Source organism: Phymastichus coffea, unplaced genomic scaffold (assembly GCF_024137745.1).
Source record: "Phymastichus coffea isolate CEN01 unplaced genomic scaffold, Cenicafe_Pcof_1.1 PCOF00045, whole genome shotgun sequence".
NCBI lineage: Eukaryota > Metazoa > Arthropoda > Insecta > Hymenoptera > Eulophidae > Phymastichus > Phymastichus coffea.
Window position 1 is genome coordinate 1,195,237 of NW_026706856.1, and position 19,646 is coordinate 1,214,882.

General features: G+C 27.5%; 1 protein-coding gene across 4 annotated transcripts in view; it reads left to right on the plus strand.

Moving 5' to 3' along the window:
- LOC131664774 (ras-specific guanine nucleotide-releasing factor 2-like) overlaps nucleotides 1–9,985 on the plus strand; it is a 56,986-nt gene extending 47,001 nt beyond the window's left edge. For all 4 annotated transcript variants that reach the window (XM_058936130.1, XM_058936128.1, XM_058936129.1 and 1 more), the window contains 5 exons: nucleotides 7,048–7,432; nucleotides 8,018–8,115; nucleotides 8,481–8,763; nucleotides 9,159–9,356; nucleotides 9,483–9,985. In XM_058936130.1, coding sequence (XP_058792113.1) covers nucleotides 7,048–7,432; nucleotides 8,018–8,115; nucleotides 8,481–8,763; nucleotides 9,159–9,356; nucleotides 9,483–9,707 — 1,189 coding nt within the window. In that variant the 3' untranslated portion in view covers nucleotides 9,708–9,985. The remainder of the gene's footprint in view (nucleotides 1–7,047; nucleotides 7,433–8,017; nucleotides 8,116–8,480; nucleotides 8,764–9,158; nucleotides 9,357–9,482) is intronic.
- Nucleotides 9,986–19,646: the final 9,661 nt, after the last annotated feature.

The window sequence follows — 19,646 nt, forward strand, 5'->3', positions numbered from 1 at the left end:
AACCCATTAACGCCCAAACGAGATGAATTGTTAAGTTTTCAACGGGTTTCTTTTGTATGTTATTAGACTAAAGATGTTCTTTAACCAATTTTACGAGATACTTATTCTTAGGTAATTTTTTCTGAACTCAATAGATTCCGAAAATGAAATAGCTAGTGTTTTTACAGAATTTTCAAGGTCTGGCCGTCATAAAGTAAAAAGGAGTGATACAATATTTATATAAAAATTTACTGTTAATTATCAATTATTGTAATCACCCCTAATTATCATTGAAGCATGGATTCCATCCGTTAACATACCAAAAAAAAGCCAAAAGTACGTTGTTTTCGAAAATTTTCACGTTTTTCATGATTAAATAGGTCATATCTCTTTTTCCTTGGTATTTGATCCAAATTTCGTATTCAAATACTGAAAGAATAACAAATTTTACGTCGGAATGGCAGTGTTGCAAATTTCTTTAGACTAATAATATGCAAAATAAATCCGTTGAAAATATATTAACAATTCATGTCGTTTAGGCGTTAATGGGTTAATTAACTTTTTTGATAGTTAAATTGCATGATTGGTGTAACTGGCTAGATTTTTTTTAATTACTATTAATTAAATTTTTTAATTAATTATATATATATATATATAATTAGGAATGATAAATTATTAGCTTGTGGTTAATTTGGCTGTTTTGCAATATTTACGTAAATTACAATAAATTTATCACCAAAATGCAAATAGATCGTGTGATAGTAAGTAGTCATTATTTCATGGATAGAAAATATGTTTGGTTTTATTGTAATTCCGAGAAGGTATTCTTTTTGAATCTATTTTTAAGAATTTTGTTCTTTTTTTTAGCTTAACTACTTTCAAAAAAAGATTGTTAAATACATTTTCATATTTCTTTTATGTAGATGCTAGATTTTATTTTGAATGACATTATATTAATCACGCATTCTACCATAAAACAAATTATTTTGATTTCGGTTTTGTGAATTAAACAACAATGTTTGACGTAATATAGTAAGAGGAGTTATATTAGGAAAGCTTAAACAATTAGGAGTTCAGGGAGAATGATACATATAATTTAAGAAATTTATCGACGATGGATGAAATCATGAATAACATTATACATGGAAAAGAAGAGAAAAGCTGTATGTCTTCTTACCTTGATCGAAAATTCCAGTTTCCTTCTGGCATACCTGAAAGTTGACGTTTTCCATTCACTCTGCGCGCCATATAGTCAGCCGGAGATGTCTTCTTTTTGTTATCTCAGTTTTATTTGTATACCTATATACAACACCATCATTCAACCTTATAGCATCTATATAGCTGGAGTATACTCGTCATTTCATAATGCACAATTTGTGCATATATTACATATTTCACAAATTATCTGGTGCCATATACATTATTCATTTAGAAACATTTTTTTTATCATACACACGAATAAAAGTTAAATATAATAATTGCATTCCAACTATAACAAATGGTATTATTAAAAAGCACGTATTAAAATTTGAAGGTTTGATACAATAAAATAATAATCGCTTGTAGATGTATATTGGCTTTGGCTCTGTTAAATAAAATAATAATACAATAAAAAATACGAAGAAATTTTATTTTTATATAATTAGACAAACGTAAAATATGATAAATATTCTATTTGATACAAATATAATCTCTCTTGTGCATGAGCTGTTGGATTCTGTTAACCAACAGCCCTAGTAAATTTTTGTATTAAATTCCTAGATAACACCAACGAGTACTGAGAAAAAAGAACCGAAAGCGAAATAGTCAGGTATAAAAAAGATTTTCGGCTTAAATTTTGCTGATCCCGTGGATATAGTTGCTTATATTCCAAAGTAACTACAAAATCTTTAAAAAGAAATGAAAAGGTATAGCACATAAAATTAAATTAAGATAAATAAAATGAAAAATCAAGGTGATAGTATGAAACAATATTGGAAAATGAAATAAGAAAAAACGAGAAGTGGATTTACTAAGAAATAATGTTGATAAATAGTCAATATAAATATTTAAGATACTGGTTTTATTTACGTGGTAACACATTTATATTTATTTATGTCAAGAAAATGACAAGCTAGAAAAATAATAAAGATGAAGAATTGATTCGAGAAAGAGAAACTGAAAAATAGAAGCAAAAAAATGGCAAGCTACATTCTGCAAATTTACAAAATGAAATAATACACAATTCGCTATCGAGATTGTGAGAAACTTTAAAAAAAATATACCATGATGTAGTAAAAAATCGAATAAATGGTTCAGCTTATAGAGGCAGAGTGCAAAAGAGGAATGTGTAAGATTAGAATACGGTAATGTATGCGAGAAGAGAATGAAAGGTTTTAACAATAAACAATAACTTCTGCAGAGTGCAAGAAAGAAGAGATTACGTAAAAACGAGAGAAATTATGTTTGGGAGATAGCTAGAGAAAATTCAAGAGTGGAAGGATGAACTACCAGCTGTAGAATGAGAAAAGAAATACTACGAACTCTAGATGGTAACTCTAGATGATAACGGTAGCCTCTCCAGATACGCTAAAGCTTTAAAGATCTAGCAAGGACAGTAAAGAACGCCAAAGGAGAAAATAATTAATAGGGAATGTATTCAAGATTGAAAAATTATTTATCTCATAGAAAATTTCATGCTAACATAGTATAAGTAACAAGAGTACGATCATCTAAAGGCTTAAAATGATTCAAGGTTATCACGATTACACTCTTATTATAACGAAAAGTGTACGGGGTTATCTGATATAAGTGATGGAGAAACATTAAAGCTTTTACCTGTGTGTCTCATATTATTATTATATTAAATAATAATAATAATATTACAAATTATTTCAATAGATAATTTTTTTAGATAATTCATTCAAATGAGGAATTAAAAAAGAGACGGAATTTACATAAAAAATTGATGGTCTTCATGATACACAATGAATTGTTTTATTATTATATTAATCTATATCTGGTATCGATGCCAATCGCTGAATAGAAGACACTATAAGATTAAAATTAAATTTAAGTAAAACACAACAGTTAAAAAGTATTTTATTTTAAATAAATCTTTTTTAAAATTAATTTTTCAAATATTTTTCAAAATATTAATAAAAAAGTTTTTTTAATTAATTAAACTAATAATTAATTATTTTAAAATTGTAATAATTAGTAATAATTAATTACTTACTATTTAATAATAATTAATTTTTAATAATAATTGATTATTAATGTGTTAATTAATTATTCTGTTATTACTATTTCAGTTCATTTAAGAAATATTTTTCCCTAATATTTATATTTATATTTAAATAAATATTTTCTAAAAAAAGTTTTTCTGAAAATATTTATTGAAAAACTTTTGTCGCATTAATAGCCGTGATAATAGTTGTGAGAAAAAATAAGATATATTTTAAAATGTTTTAAATATTTTTCAATTATATAATCACCATAAAATTAATAGCCGACGTACATTTACTCATAAAGAAATATTAAAAATATTCTATTTATATTACATAAAATAATATGTAATAATATCTAAGATAATAATCTAGTAATAATCTTTGTTGATTTTCAACGAGATAAAAGTTTTTTCTACTATCACAATCCCATAAACTAGCAAATTAAAATTCTTCTCTTTTTTATTATTAATACATAGTAACAAGGTACATTATCACTAATGTACCTTTATACATTAATTAAAGGTTAATTATTCAAATTATTCCTTTAAATTACAGTAAAAATGTTTTGTCATTATAAAAAAATTTCATTCTCAAATCTAGAATTTTAAGCAAATACCTAAATTTAAAACAACGATTAAAATGAACGACAAGATTTAGTATTATTTTTTTAAAAGATATTCAATGATTATTTTATAGTTACTTAAGTTTAGTTGCTGCAATCTTTTATAATAGCATATATATTTTTATCGTTCTCACTTGATATTTCAATGACAAAATATCGAAATTAAAATGTTTGTTTTCCTATGATCTTAATTATTTTTATTTTGTTTTTTATTTAAGCATTTAGTACCTCATTATGAGGTTATTTTGCTATAATTAGTGCAAGAAATTTTGATACATAAAAAGAAATAAAAAACGGATTACAATACATTATGTTGGATTACATTGTCGTTCGAAATTCATACCTAAATTAAATTTACAATTAAAGAAGAAGTTATACATGCTGGTACAAACTTCATATGTTGAGCTACTCATAGGACGAAACATTTTTTGTTTTCGTAGATCTATAAATTTTGAACGCTGTTGATTGTACATTGGACATTGCCAAAGAATGTGATCAAGGTCTTGCATTTCGTATCCGCATTCGCTGTCGCTACATTTATTGTGATAGATACGAGATAGTGAGTATGCTTGGTTATAATATCCAGATCTATATCGGTTGATAGTTATAATGGGCCGGGAAAGATGAACATATACAAACCAGGGCTTGCCTTTCTCGTTATGGAAATATTTAAAATAGTTTATACCTTTATTAAAACCCTCAGTGCAGTTCACGAGTATCGACTATAGATTATTTCTTAAGGCGCTGTTTTAAATCAGTGTATAATAATTTGGCGAAGTTATAGGGAGCGTTCCTGGAAACGTCCTTAGCTACAGTGTCAGCTCTTTCGTTGCCGATTATTCCAGTATGTAAACGTATTCAAAAGAGTTTGAGTAGGGAGCTGTTTGGGTTTTTTTGCTTGAAATAAAAAATTAATTTACGTATTTTTAGAATATAAGGGTTTGTTTTGATACTGAAACTGGCCTTAACACGCTATAACGTTAATCGCTAGAAATACGTTGGTAATTTTGATACCTGCTATCTCTACTGCAATATCAGGGGATTGTAGGTGCGTTAGTTCTAAATATGTAAGGTTGTTTCGAATGAGCATTAGGATTCCACCGCCGTTTTTGTGCGAATGATCTTTTCTAAAGGTCTTGAAGCCGGGGAAATAAAAAGGTCTTTTGTTTTGCTCTTGTAGACAGCTTTCAATGCAGATCAGGATAACCAAGTCGGTGAGTACTTTAGGCAAATATTCTTTTCTTTTTGATACACTTTTGCAGTTCCAAAAACAATTTTTAGGTTTTTTTTTCATTTGTGCTGGCCATTCTAAATTTTGGAGGAGTTGGATAGAGAGAGCATTTCACTGTCTCTAGACCTACTTTTTTCAACTTCAAGAAGTTTCTTTTTTATCCTTGTAAATCTGTTTTTAAAATTTTTATCAGTCAAATGTTGGTACAAGTCTTCAATCATTGTAACAAGTTTGAAAGGCTCTTGGGTATAATCGAAAGTTATTTCTGCAATGTTCGTTTGACCGAAGCTTTTTTATACTAACGATTTAAAGGGTTCATAATCCAGTGCATATTTTTCTTGATTTAGCTCAACTATTTCTTTCAAAGGCAGCATATTTTCGCGTAGTTTATTGAGTTTCTTTATTTTATTTTCTTCTCCTATTTCATTAGGTCTATCTGAGGCCAGCCTGGCTTTCTTTGTTGCAGTTTTCAGACTTTTATGGAGTTTTTTATTCTTGAATAAATTCGAACGGAGTATTGGCAGAACAAGTTGACGAGGGCGGTGAACGCTTATTATGTGTTGGTATGTTAACAGTAGGATTAATCAGCTGTTTAAGCGGCAATTCTCTGACCGACTCAATCAAATTGTCGTCAGGTGTGTTAGCGACAGGAGTGGTTTCACCACATGAAGGTTCAATACTGTTGTTCATTGGCATTGCATGAGCTGGTTCGTCTATATTTTCGGCAAGTATGTTGGTCATAGAGTTATCTTGATCCTGTATTAATGTGTTTTTGTTGTTATTGGTCGAGTTCATGGACACTTTGCCGGATGTCCCTTTTGTTGACTTAGATATATCCAGTAAGAGGTGTTATCGTGCTGGATTTAGAGCGATTCGGGCAATAGGCTTTCGTCTTCTTCTTTTATATAAACATGACGCCGAAATGATAGGATATGCGACCTTCCGAGTTTGTTTAGGCCTGAACGTATGTAGTACATATTGGAGACCGTGTTTATTCTTTTGTTTTTAAGAGCATTTATCAATAACTTATTTAGTATTACTCATTTAGTATTGGAGAGAACAGCTCTATTGTTTTTTTCCATTAAAGATCTGATTTTTAGTTTATATTCTTTGATTTCAACGATGTGGTTCACAAGTGAGTTAATTGTTGCTTCGTTGGACAGGAAGACACGCACTCTGCCTCCTGATATTTTGGAAATGAATAGGATGTTTCTAGAATCAATAATTTTTTCTAGACCATCGATGTAGTCATCGATTGTGAGACCTTCAACTGTTTCAATAACAATAGTTTGATTCTTGTTTGAGAGTGGTAGGTTGCAATTACTGTAGCGTACGAGTTCTGAGATGCATGCTGTTTTTTTCGGTTAACTTGACTGGTAGGATCTCCACTAGTAGAGGTCATGGTTACGGATCTGAAATGCTACACAAACTACAGCAACATTTTGAAAACCAGATCGCCAACAACACAGACACTACACAAGATACTAGCACTAGCTCTGACGGGGATCAGAGTTTCGATTTGCGCTTTATGTACAGCGACGACGGAACATGTCTACTCGGAACAACATTTCGTACTATACTGATCTTAATTATTCAATCATAATTATTTAATGTTCTATGCTCTTATTTATTTGAGGATTGCTATTTTTAGAACTCTTTTCATATTTTCAAGTATTGAGTATATAATGCCGTAATAGAAATTTTTATACAAAATTTTAAGATATTGAATCACAATAAATAATGAAACTTTAGCGATATCTCGTGGTAGTACATTTATGTCAAAAATCAGTTTATTTTGTTATTGACAATCTAATTCAATTTATTATACATTATCAGCATGTTAAAATATATTTCAATTTTTAAAGAATAGTTATTGATGCGTCATTGATACAAGTAATAATATATCAGTTACAACAGAAAATAAATTTTTTGATCTGTATTAGATGAAGTATAGATAAGAAGATTGATGAGGAAAGAAGCATAAAAGTATTTTTTTATTTTTTCAGGAGTAGTACATCAACAGCAGCAACAGCTTTTGCCATTGCTACATCTGCTTCAAGTAATCCTCCAGACAGAGTACCTGGTCAATACGAAGATAACCATAAAGGTATTTATCGTGATAAAAATCGACGAAAAGAATCAGTTATATCAACAGCAGCAACTATGCGTGTCTTGAATGTATTACGACACTGGGTATCCAAACATGCGCAAGACTTTGAATTAGATTATAAATTGAAAAATTTGACAGTCGAGTTTCTTGAAGATATAATTTACAGCCCAAATTTGTTACCAGCAGAACATAAAGCTGCAAGTCAGCTTTTAAGATTAATAACAAAAGAGGAAGTTGATATTAATAAAGTTGAATTAACAAAGCTCTTAACACCATCTACGGTAAAGTATACAAAAAATTAAATTATTAAAAAGTGGTTTTTCTATAATAAATAAAATTCGGATAAAAACATTTTATTTTAGTTATTTTTGAATAACTACCTATTATGAAATGAAATATGTAGACCAGATTTTGCTTTGTATACATAAATGCAACATTCTTAGTAGCCTTTCATAATAGAATCTTAGCAAAGAGTGCGTTATTATTAGAAGAAATTTAAAATAATTATAATGTTTTTTGAAGTCCGAAAGATAGTAAATTAATTGTTTTTCATCGTTGAAAAATATATTTAAGAGATTTACATGGAAATAATATGTATACTATGATAAACTTTCAAATCAGCTTTAAAACGTAGTAAAATAGATAAACCTTATTTTGGGCTCAAGCTCGTATAGTATTATAAGGTCGAGCGAGAAATAAACAATCATTTTAATCGCTTTATTCTTTTTTATTTTTTAAACGTACTATTAATTAAAATGATTTTCTACTAAATTAATTTACGTTATTGAAATATTGTCATACTTAATTTTGTTTCGTAGTAATTTTACAGTGCATATTCTCAACTAATCTCGTACATATATTTTCAGATACCAAGCAAAGAAAGAATTGAAACATTATCAGCTCTCGAAGTAGCTGAGCAAATGACTTATTTAGATCATCAAATTTTTATATCCATTGCTAGCGAGTAAGTGGTGTTTATATTAATATATTGAAAATTATGTAGTATTGTTATTGATGACCTCCCTTTCCTGAATTTTGAACACCAATAAATAGAAATGAAGAGTTATAAATATTGTTACATTCAGTCGAGGTCTAAAGTTGTAAAACCGAATGATTATATTTTTAGTAATTTAAATCAAGACGAATATAATCTTTGCAAAACTTAACAATAAGCATAACTAATTATTTTATGGTAGTTAAAGTATAGAGTAAAAATAAAATAATTTTAAAAGTTTATTTCTAAATAGTTGCAAATTAAACTTTTTTTAATATGCATTGTACATACATCGAAATAAATATTATTTGATTAATAAAAAATTACAATTGTAGAGAATTTTTGGGTCAAGCTTGGATAAAGTGTGACAAAACTACAAGAGCTCCGCATATCACGCTTATGACTAAAAGATTCAATGAAATATCGCAACTAGTTGTTTCTGAAATTGTGCGCAGATCAAACATGCAAGCCCGTGTTTCTATCATAGAAAAATGGGCAGCAGTTGCTGATATAAGTAAAGTTCTTCATAATTATAATGGCGTATTACAGATCTGCGCTGCTTTTACTAACAGCAGTGTTTATCGACTCAAAAAAACTTGGGAAAAAGTATCTAAAACGGTAAGTTTTTAAGCTTTGTCAAATTAAATATTATTCACATATATTTATTCATTTTAATTACATTTTATTTGATTATAAATAAACAAAATTAATTTATTAATTTAAGCTTTATTACTGCTTTTAAAAACATTTTAAATAATATTTAATTGAAACAAATAAACAGAAAAGTTAAACTCAAATAACGCGTGTAAATTGTAAATGTTAATTAATACATTCAAGTCCACTCATTGAAAATAGAAATAAATTCTATTCTGAGTTATATATAAGTAAAATTACTAAAAAATAAAAACATATGAGTGGCTTTAATTCATTTTCAGATTTTAAACATTTAAATTGCATGAAAAATTTCGTAATATATTATTTTTATAACATAATAAATTATTTTTGCATTTCAGACTAAACAAACAATAGAAAGGTTACAAGCTATTGTTTCATCAGAACATAGATTTAGAAATTTAAGAGATGCATTGCATCGCTGTGATCCACCATGTATTCCATACCTTGGTTTATATCTGACAGATCTTTCATTTATAGAAGAAGGTACACCTAATTTTACGGATGATGGTCTACTCAACTTTTCTAAAATGAGAATGGTGAGCACTCAAGTTAATATTTCTATCAGTAAAAAACAATATTATGTTTGAAAATTCACACCAAAGTAAATTTTATCTGAACATAACAAAAACAATTTCAATCACAATACTTTTCTCGATGCATAGATTGCACATGTGATACGAGAAATTCGTCATTTTCAACAGACTCCTTATAAAATAGAACATAATCCTAGAGTTACAAACTATCTACTAGACCCTTCCATTTTACTTGATGAAGAAGATCTTTACAGGATGTCCTTGGAAATTGAGCCACGGACATCAAGACTGAGTAGTGCAGCCTTAATAGGCCTGCCATCAAATATAGGTGCAACTCTGAAAAAAGATAATTAAAGAAACGTCCAAGCAAAATGAGATAACACTGTATCAATTTTTTGTCGAAAATTTTTGAAAGATAAACACTGATTTAAAAAGTGAATAACTAACTTTTTCTTGTAAAAGTATTCAATATTTTCAATAATTGTAATAGTTGAATTAGATGGATACTGGACGCGATGTATTGTTTTAATAATTAATAACTATAAGCTCGTTATGATATGAAATTTATATTATAACGGAAATTGAAATTTCTGCAAAATGTTAATGATGAAATAAAAAATATAAAAATGTAAATGAAGTTAATTAATTATGAATTGATAAGAATTCAAGAATATTGAATACTTAAAAATTAAGCTTTGATCAATAAAACTTTGAGTACCAAATATTATGTTTCTAATTTAGTTTATAAAATGTTACTATTATTTATTATAAAGAGAAGCAAGCATTTAACATGATAACTATTATTAATGTCTACATACAAATACTGCTGGATAGTTTTAGTTTTAAGGTTTATTATTAGGTTCGAATAAATTCTTAATGATTAGATTAAAAAGATAGAGCTACTTTTTAGCTTAATATTCGTTTTTAACTTAATATTATGAAAGTGAATTGAAACTTCTAGTGATATGAATGTATATAGAATTTTGAAATTATCGATATTAAAACACGTACGATGAAAAGAACATTCAAACTGGAATAACGTTTGAATACTTTGTAAATGTATTCAAATGGTCTCATTTAAAATTAATTAAGGTGGGAAATTAAAAAAATTTCTTAGTATTACAATATTTTAATACAAGTACAGAAGTTGTATAAGATATTGCACAGGAATGTTTTATCAAAAAAATTAACATCTTTTCACATTTGTTTAAAACTACGTTTTCTGACAAATATGCCTTTTTACTCTTCAAATTATTAGAAATAAAGTTGTCTATTTGTTTGACTGGTTATAAAAAGATTAAATAACGATTTCAATTAACTTTGACACTTCGTACTATCAGAGCTCAAAATGTGATCTGGATAAAATACAAATGAATAACGCACATTTTAGTAAACTAAATACATTATATTAAGAAAAGACAATTGATTAGGAAAAGGAATATTTTTGAAGAAATGGTTAGCTGTAAGTGTATTAATATGTACAAACTTTTGTTAACAAATTATTGTATCCCTAACGTAATTATTATTTTATAAATATCATAAACTTGTAAAACATTTTCTTTGACACACTAAAAAGATTAATATCATTCTTGAAATCTGATTATTAACTAAAGTAATAATTATAGAAATAATATGAATAAGTTTATCTATTTGTTCTTAATAGCTGCACTATTAATCTCCTGGTTTCGCCTATCCAAAGACAAATTTTTGAAAATCTAGAATTGTATATTTTTTTCAAAGAGCATCTCATAATTCAGCGTGGATACATTTGGTAGATATTTTGAAAAAAATTATAATTTTACAATGTTACAATGACATATTTACAATGTACCTAAAAAGATTGATGTCACATTTTATATATACAAGAGAGCTCCTTTATATATATACAAGATAGCTTCTATGTAAAAAATCATAATTCTTTGTTCCAATTTGATAAAAGAGTAACATAAATATGTACAGTATGATTGTGTTATTTATAATATCAATTTAATATTTCTTTTAATTAAAAGCATGTGCTTTTCTAGTTGTTGTATTTTTAATTATAATTAGCAATATAAATTAGTAATTTTAAGTAGATGCACATATTCGTATAAGTGATGCCCTTTTTTCAAATTAATATTTTTTAATAAAGTGATTGAAAATCCGTATCGAAGTGCTAAAATACTATTAGTATAATTGTCTAACTCGAAAATAATATTGCTATAATTGTTTACTAAAACTGTACAGAAATTACGTTATAGTAAAATTTTACAGTATTTACAATTTTCTGTTTTAAACAAAAGAAACTATTTACCGTAAATTTCAATTCATTGAATTCATTAAATTTCATCGACAACCAAATTATGGCTAGCATATTTTTGCGGAGTCACTCTCTATTTAATTTAATCACGATATGATAAATGTGAAAAATTATCAGCAAGCTTTTTAAAAATGCTATTCAATGCGTCCGTTGTTATCTATAAGAAGGCCTTGAGTGAATTAGAGATTTTTGAATGTAAACTTCATTTTATTTAACTTTGGAAGATCGAATCCCATTGGGTGATATTGTGTAGAAAAAGTAGATCACTATATTTTTCTTTGTGTGAAAAGTTATTATAAAATAAATAAAAGCAACATATTATTGAAATTACCATTAATCCTATTGTGAAACTCATGGGCGAGAATTTTCTAGATTGAACTGGATAGTATTATCAAAATATTTGTGAATAATATGCATAACAAAGTTGCATAAAAAAGACTGAAGTATAATAATTAAAATTTATTGTTGTAACTGTGTATATAAATATTTATTTCACAAATCAAATTGAATAATTCCTTTATGTAGATTTAACATTTTATAATTGTTATGTGGAAGTAAATTTTATCCAATCTGTTGCAAAATAATAATATTCGTTGGAATTATATATGACTATTAGTATTAATGTGTTTACAAAATATTTGTTTTTTTATTAATACAATTGGTACAACTATAGTATTTTATTAGCGCACATAAATTCTAACGTATGTCGGGATTTTGAACGAAAACTATGTGAGATGGAATAGCAAGTTGACAATTTTTATTTCATTTGTTTTTGAAACCATATCTTTGCAACAGTAGTACCATGCGTCTAAGAGTTACAATATAAAATCTAGTCTACAAATAATGATATTTTTTAATTGATATTCCATTTTCCGTAATACATATGTACTAATGATAAAATATATAGATTTCGTTTAAATCAGAAAAATTATGTAAATTAAGAAAATAGATATTCTTAAATTAATTTATATTGATCATAATTATCAAAAAAGAGTGTATGTGACAATCAATCGCTTAAACAATCATAAGAATAATTAAGCATCTATTTTTTTAATTATACGATTGAATAAACAAAAAAGTTATTAAAAAAATTGTATTGTTTGATTTTTCAAAGTCAGTCTTATATAGAATGAGATAAAGAAAAAACTAAAATTTTCAAGAATATACTTACCTTAGAATATAAATAAAACAGAATAAAATTTGATGAAATAGCAAAAGGATACTTACGAACTTTTTTATATACTATGAGACTAAATAATTTATATAGATTTTTGTTATATGACCGATGTTTGAAATATGAAAATTTTAATTAATTGTTAATAATAAAATATAAGATATTTCAAAATATATTTATTCATAATGAAATATGCCATTTAATGCATTTGAAAGATAAAGTAGTTCCTCATAAAAAACAACTGCAGATGACGTTATGAGAAGATAATGACGTTAGTTATTTCTAATTATAGAATGTTTTATTCACAGATTATTTAATTGTTAATCATGAACTCATAACTATTTAATTCGTTGCAATAACAAACGTTAAAACTACGTAACTTGTTTCTATTTCATTGTTCACGTGCCGTATTGGATCACGACGAAAGTTCATTGTTTATACAATTTGAAATATTAATTTAATATTATTGACAGATGAATACTAGTTATTTTACGCATTTGTGAAATGTTTTATTTAATATGAAAATCAAATATAAAAATAAACTAGACTAATCTTTTTATTTCACAAATCATCAAATGATTGTGAATTATAGGTTTAAGCATGCCAGATCAATAGTTAATCATATTGACTGCATTTACTGCAAATATTTTTAAATATTTGTAAAAGAATCGAGAGCGAAAATTCATTCAATTTTACAATTTTAAAAACTAAATTCAACTAAAAAACGCTGCCAGCTGCTCTGGCGGAACGCTTCCTTGGAGATAGAAGACAGTATTTTCTTATCTATATCTATCTAATAAAAATTGTTCATTTATGTAACTATAAGAATAAAAAGCTAATAAAAAATTGAAAATTTCAAAACATGTAGAAAACTTATTTGATCTAATTGCATTACCGCGTGTAATTCCTCTAAGATTTGGTAAAATTATTTTCTGTACGTATATGGTAGTTACACATAAAACTATTCATAATTCTTCATACCGCTGATTCAACAGCTTATTGTAACAGTATCGATGTCGTCTTATAATTATTCAACTTCGCGAATAACTCTTAATAGTTTTCTCATAAATTTTGATCAACGATGTATAAAAAAATTCTTTATAAATTATCTAAATCTATCAGAAAAATCAACAGTACAAACAAAACACAAATAAAAATATATTCAAAAAAATAAAATCTTTTTTCTAATAGTACTGTATAGGATCTACTGTTTTTGCAAACTTAGAAAAAAGAGCCGCGTTGGTTTGAAATGCGATATCTTAAGCTAAATATCATCGAATAATTATAAGACCGCTCACTTAAAAGCTGCATTATATATTTCTCATTATAAGCTTAAGAAAAACTCCGTCACCAGTTAAGAAAATTGTTTTTAATTAAATTTACAGCACATAACATATAGTAGTTTGATATGAACCATCTACCTTACTTTATTTTTATTTAACAGCAATAAAAATTTTCGAACATGTAAAACTTCTTGGTAACAATTTGCTTGTCTCCATTCTAAAAATGTCTAAATATATGAATAAATATTTATCAATAGAAAAGGCATATCGATTGACACAATACGCATACACATACACACGGATAAAAGTTATAAAAATATGACTTTGTCTTCCTATGATTTCTAATAGAAAATTTACGGATAAAACTGGTCTAATTACATGTAGGAGGTTTTTGTCTAACAAAAAGTCTAAAATACAAGTATATCATAACGAATATAGAAAAAGATAGTGAAAGATAAAAATTAACAAAATAAAGCGAAAATAAAACTTCAAGAAAGAAATAGAATGAACGCTAATTGAAGATAAAATGAATCAGTAACTTAAGTAATCTTTTATTAATGCGTTAGCTAATTATGCCTTTTGGCTATTTCGGCACATTTTTGGAGGCGTACAAATATTATTTAAAACGAATAAGGTTTCATAAATACTCATTTAAGTAAAAAAAGAATTTTATCGAATTTGATTTTTATTTATTATTCCAGAAATAAATTAATTTTATTTATCCCTTCTGACGTATGTTGTATGAAATGTATGTTAAAATATCGTTGTTCTTTTAAAAATTTGAATATACCACATGTATATTATAAAAAATGACATTTTTTAATAACCTATCAACTATCGAATTAAAAGCTGGTACATGAATTTACGTAGACAAAATTCAAATCTTACTTCATTAATATTTTTATCATTTATGTTACAATAAAAATTGTTATTAATATTACCTTAGAATTAGGAATAATTATTCCAATAAAGAACAGCTAAGTTGCTGTGGATTAAAGGAGTATGGTGTTTCTATATTGTACAATATGAAAGGTTATCCCTTGAATTATTCCAGAAAATTATAGACTATTCAGCAATGTAATTCTTTATGTATTGAATATTTTATATTTTTTATCTATAAATGAAAAACAAATATTCTTCTGAATTCTTGAATTTTCATTTACCTTTACCTACAAGTTCATGAAAATCAAATAATCATATACCTGTATTTTTAAACCTATTTTTTCACAAAAATTGATGAACTTTCACTCTTGTCAAGATATTTCGGAAAAATGGACTGAAAGATTAATTAAATTTATGATTAATAAACCGTATTAAGCTATTATACTATTATACAATATTAAGCTTTACATACTTAATAGTACTGATTACAACCCTAGTTTTATATTTATATGAGTAATATGCATGGTGGGCCATTTTAATCGATCCACTGAAATATTTTCAAAAATAATCGGTAAAAAAAATAGTTTATACACAAATTGTCGCGGACGAAGGGGGCGAATACATGAATTTTTCAAACACTGAATTTTTTTACATCGAAACTGAACCTTTGATACATGTGATTTAACTAAAATTATAACTTTTTCTATATCCTTGATGCACTCTACATATTCTTCATTATGACTTAAAAAGGCAGATGTATTTATATAATTTAAACCTTTGAATCTCTGCTAAAGCACTTTCATATCCATTGATACATGAATTTTTCAAATACTGAATTTTTTTCCATTGAAGCTGGACCATTGATACATGTGATTTAACTATGCTTTGCTTGTATATGAAACTACTGTTCTTTACTTGCGTGAGCTAGTGTGATTAGTACAATTAAGTATTTGATTATTCTCATTATTAATGAGTTTTGTTAACTTGGATAATTGAGTTCTTTCAAATCTGGAAAAATAAGTTTAGTTAAAATAAGTAATCGATTAGAGATGTTGGAAAAGCATATCAATATGAGAGTAATCAAGTACATAATTATATCAAATGTTTACATAATCATAATTTTGAATCACTGGTTCACAAAGAAAGAAAATTGGATATTACATTTGAAAATAATGAAATATTTTTCAAGTATTTGTTTTTTGAGAAGTTTTTATTTATTATGGAACTTTTTACAACTATATGTTTGTAAATTATTTTCCCCTATAAAAGGAGCCCCTTCCGCATTTTCCATGCCTATCATTGGCAGCAGCATTAGCCATGGCCACGGTAAAAGCAGCTACGTTTTGCATTGAAACATTTGGACGCCTTATTTGTAGGTTGTTAGAGCCATATCGCTGTTCCTCTTCTTTTTTTTTTAAGACGTTGCTTCCGTGTACTCCTCTATCTGAAAATAAATAAATTAAATTAAATTACATTATTTTTAAATAAGTCTTATATCAATTTAGTTTTTTTAGTGAACTATGTTGAATTGAAAGAATACTTACTCATTTTTGAATCCGACAATCCATATTTATCCTGCCACTCCTTATAAGTCAGTATTTCGACATTCAAATTGTTGACATAAGTTGTGGCATGCTTATCAGTTGCTACAGATAATTTGACATTTTCCTTGGCTTAGTTCGGCGCAACATTAGCAATATACAAACCATTCGACACAGCGGCCGAAGAAGATGCACCGGTATGTTTCAGCATGTCGATTTATTTCTGCTGCTTCGTGTTATTTTCTATCAACGCGTTCATCTTTTTCTTTTGCATATCTTGCAAAATGTTGATAGAAGTTGCGTCGAAATTCCCTGGAACATATTTTAGTTACATATTTTTTCTAGTCGCTCGGCAAGAATGAAAATTTATATAAATTTTTGGTGACTAGCATTTAACATACAAATTACTTGGAACATTATAGTATTATCTTCATTCTATTATTACTTCTAAAACTCTATATATTCCAACGTTATGTGTGTGTGTGTGTGTGTGTGTGTTACTATTTATAAACAATGAATATCTTGTTTTATAGTGATTGTAAACAGTAAATTAGATTATTTATTTCAAAGTAATTTGTTATGTTATAAAGGAAACTTACTATTAAATAAATTATATGTATAGCATTTAAAAGTATTTTATAACATCCGTGCTGCCTTTGGATAGTTTTCACTACTTTCAAAAACTTAAAAACACTATTTAAGCAAATTCTATACAAATAGTATACAAAAATAAAGTAACGCAACATTTCACTTAGTAAAAATTTTATATATTATTGAAATAAGATCGATAAAATATAATATAATTCGGAGATTAGTCAATTGTAACTATTAAAATATTTATTTAAGTTGTTTTTTAATAAGACAAGAATTATTTAAATTATGAAGTAAGTTTATGAATTATTCATGTGTCAAACTAATATACAAATTATAATATTCATGTTATATTAGATAGGACAAAGGGAAACAAGCATAGCTCATTCGATACTCGAAATGATCAATTGTTTGATTCCGGATTATGAAGTACACGTGCTGTTCGCGTGTAAATGTACGTGAATAAGCAACAGTACGTGTCTGCATCTATTAAGGACGTTCTCTCGGAACAGTCGACTTAGAAAGTTTATTTTCCTTAAAATTGTTAATAAATTTGTTAATAGCACTGTAAATTTTTTCTTGATGTTTAGATAATGAAGCAAAGAAACTTTTAATGTTTGAGAGAAATTTCAAGAAAAGTAATTTTCAAGAGAACGTCCTTAACATGTTCAGGTGTTTTTAATTGTGGTTTCTTATTTCAAAGAATATTTTCAACGCTATACTTTTAACATATTTTTATATTCATTCACATTAATTGACTTTATTTATTATCATAAATTATGGTAAATTTCTTTGTATCGAATATTCTCATAACTTCTAAAGTAAATATATAAATATTACCTAGACATAATTTAATAGATTTATATTTCAAACATTCAATGATCAGTGATATGGGTCAACAGTATGCTTAAAATTTATTAATGTACTATGTCTATAAGTAAAAACTTGATATGCCTTTAATGTGACTAATCAGTTATTAATTATCTTTAATTAAAAAAAGAAATTACATGCCCACCGCTGACTGAATAGCAAATTTTAATAAAATATAAAATGTAAGCGGAGTCTACGTCAAGCCTTCGAAGATAATAGACGTGTCTGTTGCGATCGGCGACTTGTGAATACTACGTGTTATCGTCGCGTGACAAATCTCAAAACTGTGCGTCATCAGTATAGTATATAGTAGTGCGGTTAGTATCACAATTGAACGAACAAATTCATTTACACTGATACGCACCGAAATTAAATCGCTAAAACCCTAACCCTCTTCGAGATGGCTTCCAGCACCGGGGCCCATTTAAACAATGAAACCACTGACACCCTCTTTCACAGTTCATAAACCCTCAGCTACTTGAAGCAAAGCAAATCGGAGATTATTTCAATTACTAATCTATGATAACATCGACTACTAAAAAATCGTACTGTAACCATCTCAGTAAAATATCTACTATTAGACTGGTCGGAGCTTTCCGAAAAAAGAAAAAGATGTAACCTACCTGCTGATTACTCGCTCTATTTTAAAACAAAAGACTTGCAAAAATTTATTAGAAAATCTTAAGAAAATTTTTAATTAAGAACAATTATTGGCATTTCGTTTACTAGAACCATGTCTGTACCGTAATAACAATTTATATCAAAATATGTTTGGAAGCTACCCTCTGAATATGTAATTACTTAATGTAGTCACTAATAACCTTCATAGGTGGATGTGACGTAAATAAGAAAATAAAATATAAGCGATTGACGACGGGTATAAATTTGTGTATTTATAGTTCAATTAAATATTACATTTTTATTCTAGTAGAAAGGATGTTGAATATAATTCAATACTAACATATACTAAGTACATATTAAGTACTAAGTTATACAGTTAAAATAAAGAGTTGTTAAACTTTCCAAAGTTCTTTATCTGTAATGCGCTTTTATTCCATTGTTTGTCCGACCTCGAATAATTAAATTCTTCTTAAAATCCTTTTAATAAGTCTTGGTAAATCAATATTCTGTGTTTACGCTTTAATTGCTACATGATTTTTATTAATTCATTTACGGTTTAACATATTCTTTCACTTTGTTCGTTTTTTTTCGAAGATTAAAATATAAAAATTATCTATCTAAATCATCTTATACTGTTTATAATTGGCACGGAGGACAGCGATACGTTTAACGGCGAACAATCGCACATGTTGCGGCTTAGCCGAGTCGTGAGTGGCGCAAACAACACATGTCGCCCAGCTGTGCCAAAGCCAGCATTAACCTGCGTGGGTCCTACAGCCCAATTGTGCTGCAATTTCCTTTCCCTCTCTCTTAGTAACAAGGGAAGAGGTGGAAGATTACGATGCGATAACGGTGGGGGTGCGGACAGCAGTTTAGTAGGTAGTTGCTTGTCTGGAGAAGTGTATCTCTTGTGTAAGTTGGCGGCCGTCATGTTTGAAATTAAGTCTCGTATTGTGCTCTGGGAGTATCTGCTGCGGTCCTCTTATGTCAAGGCTGAGTTTGTGACACGTGGTACCTTGCGGCCCGTTGTGA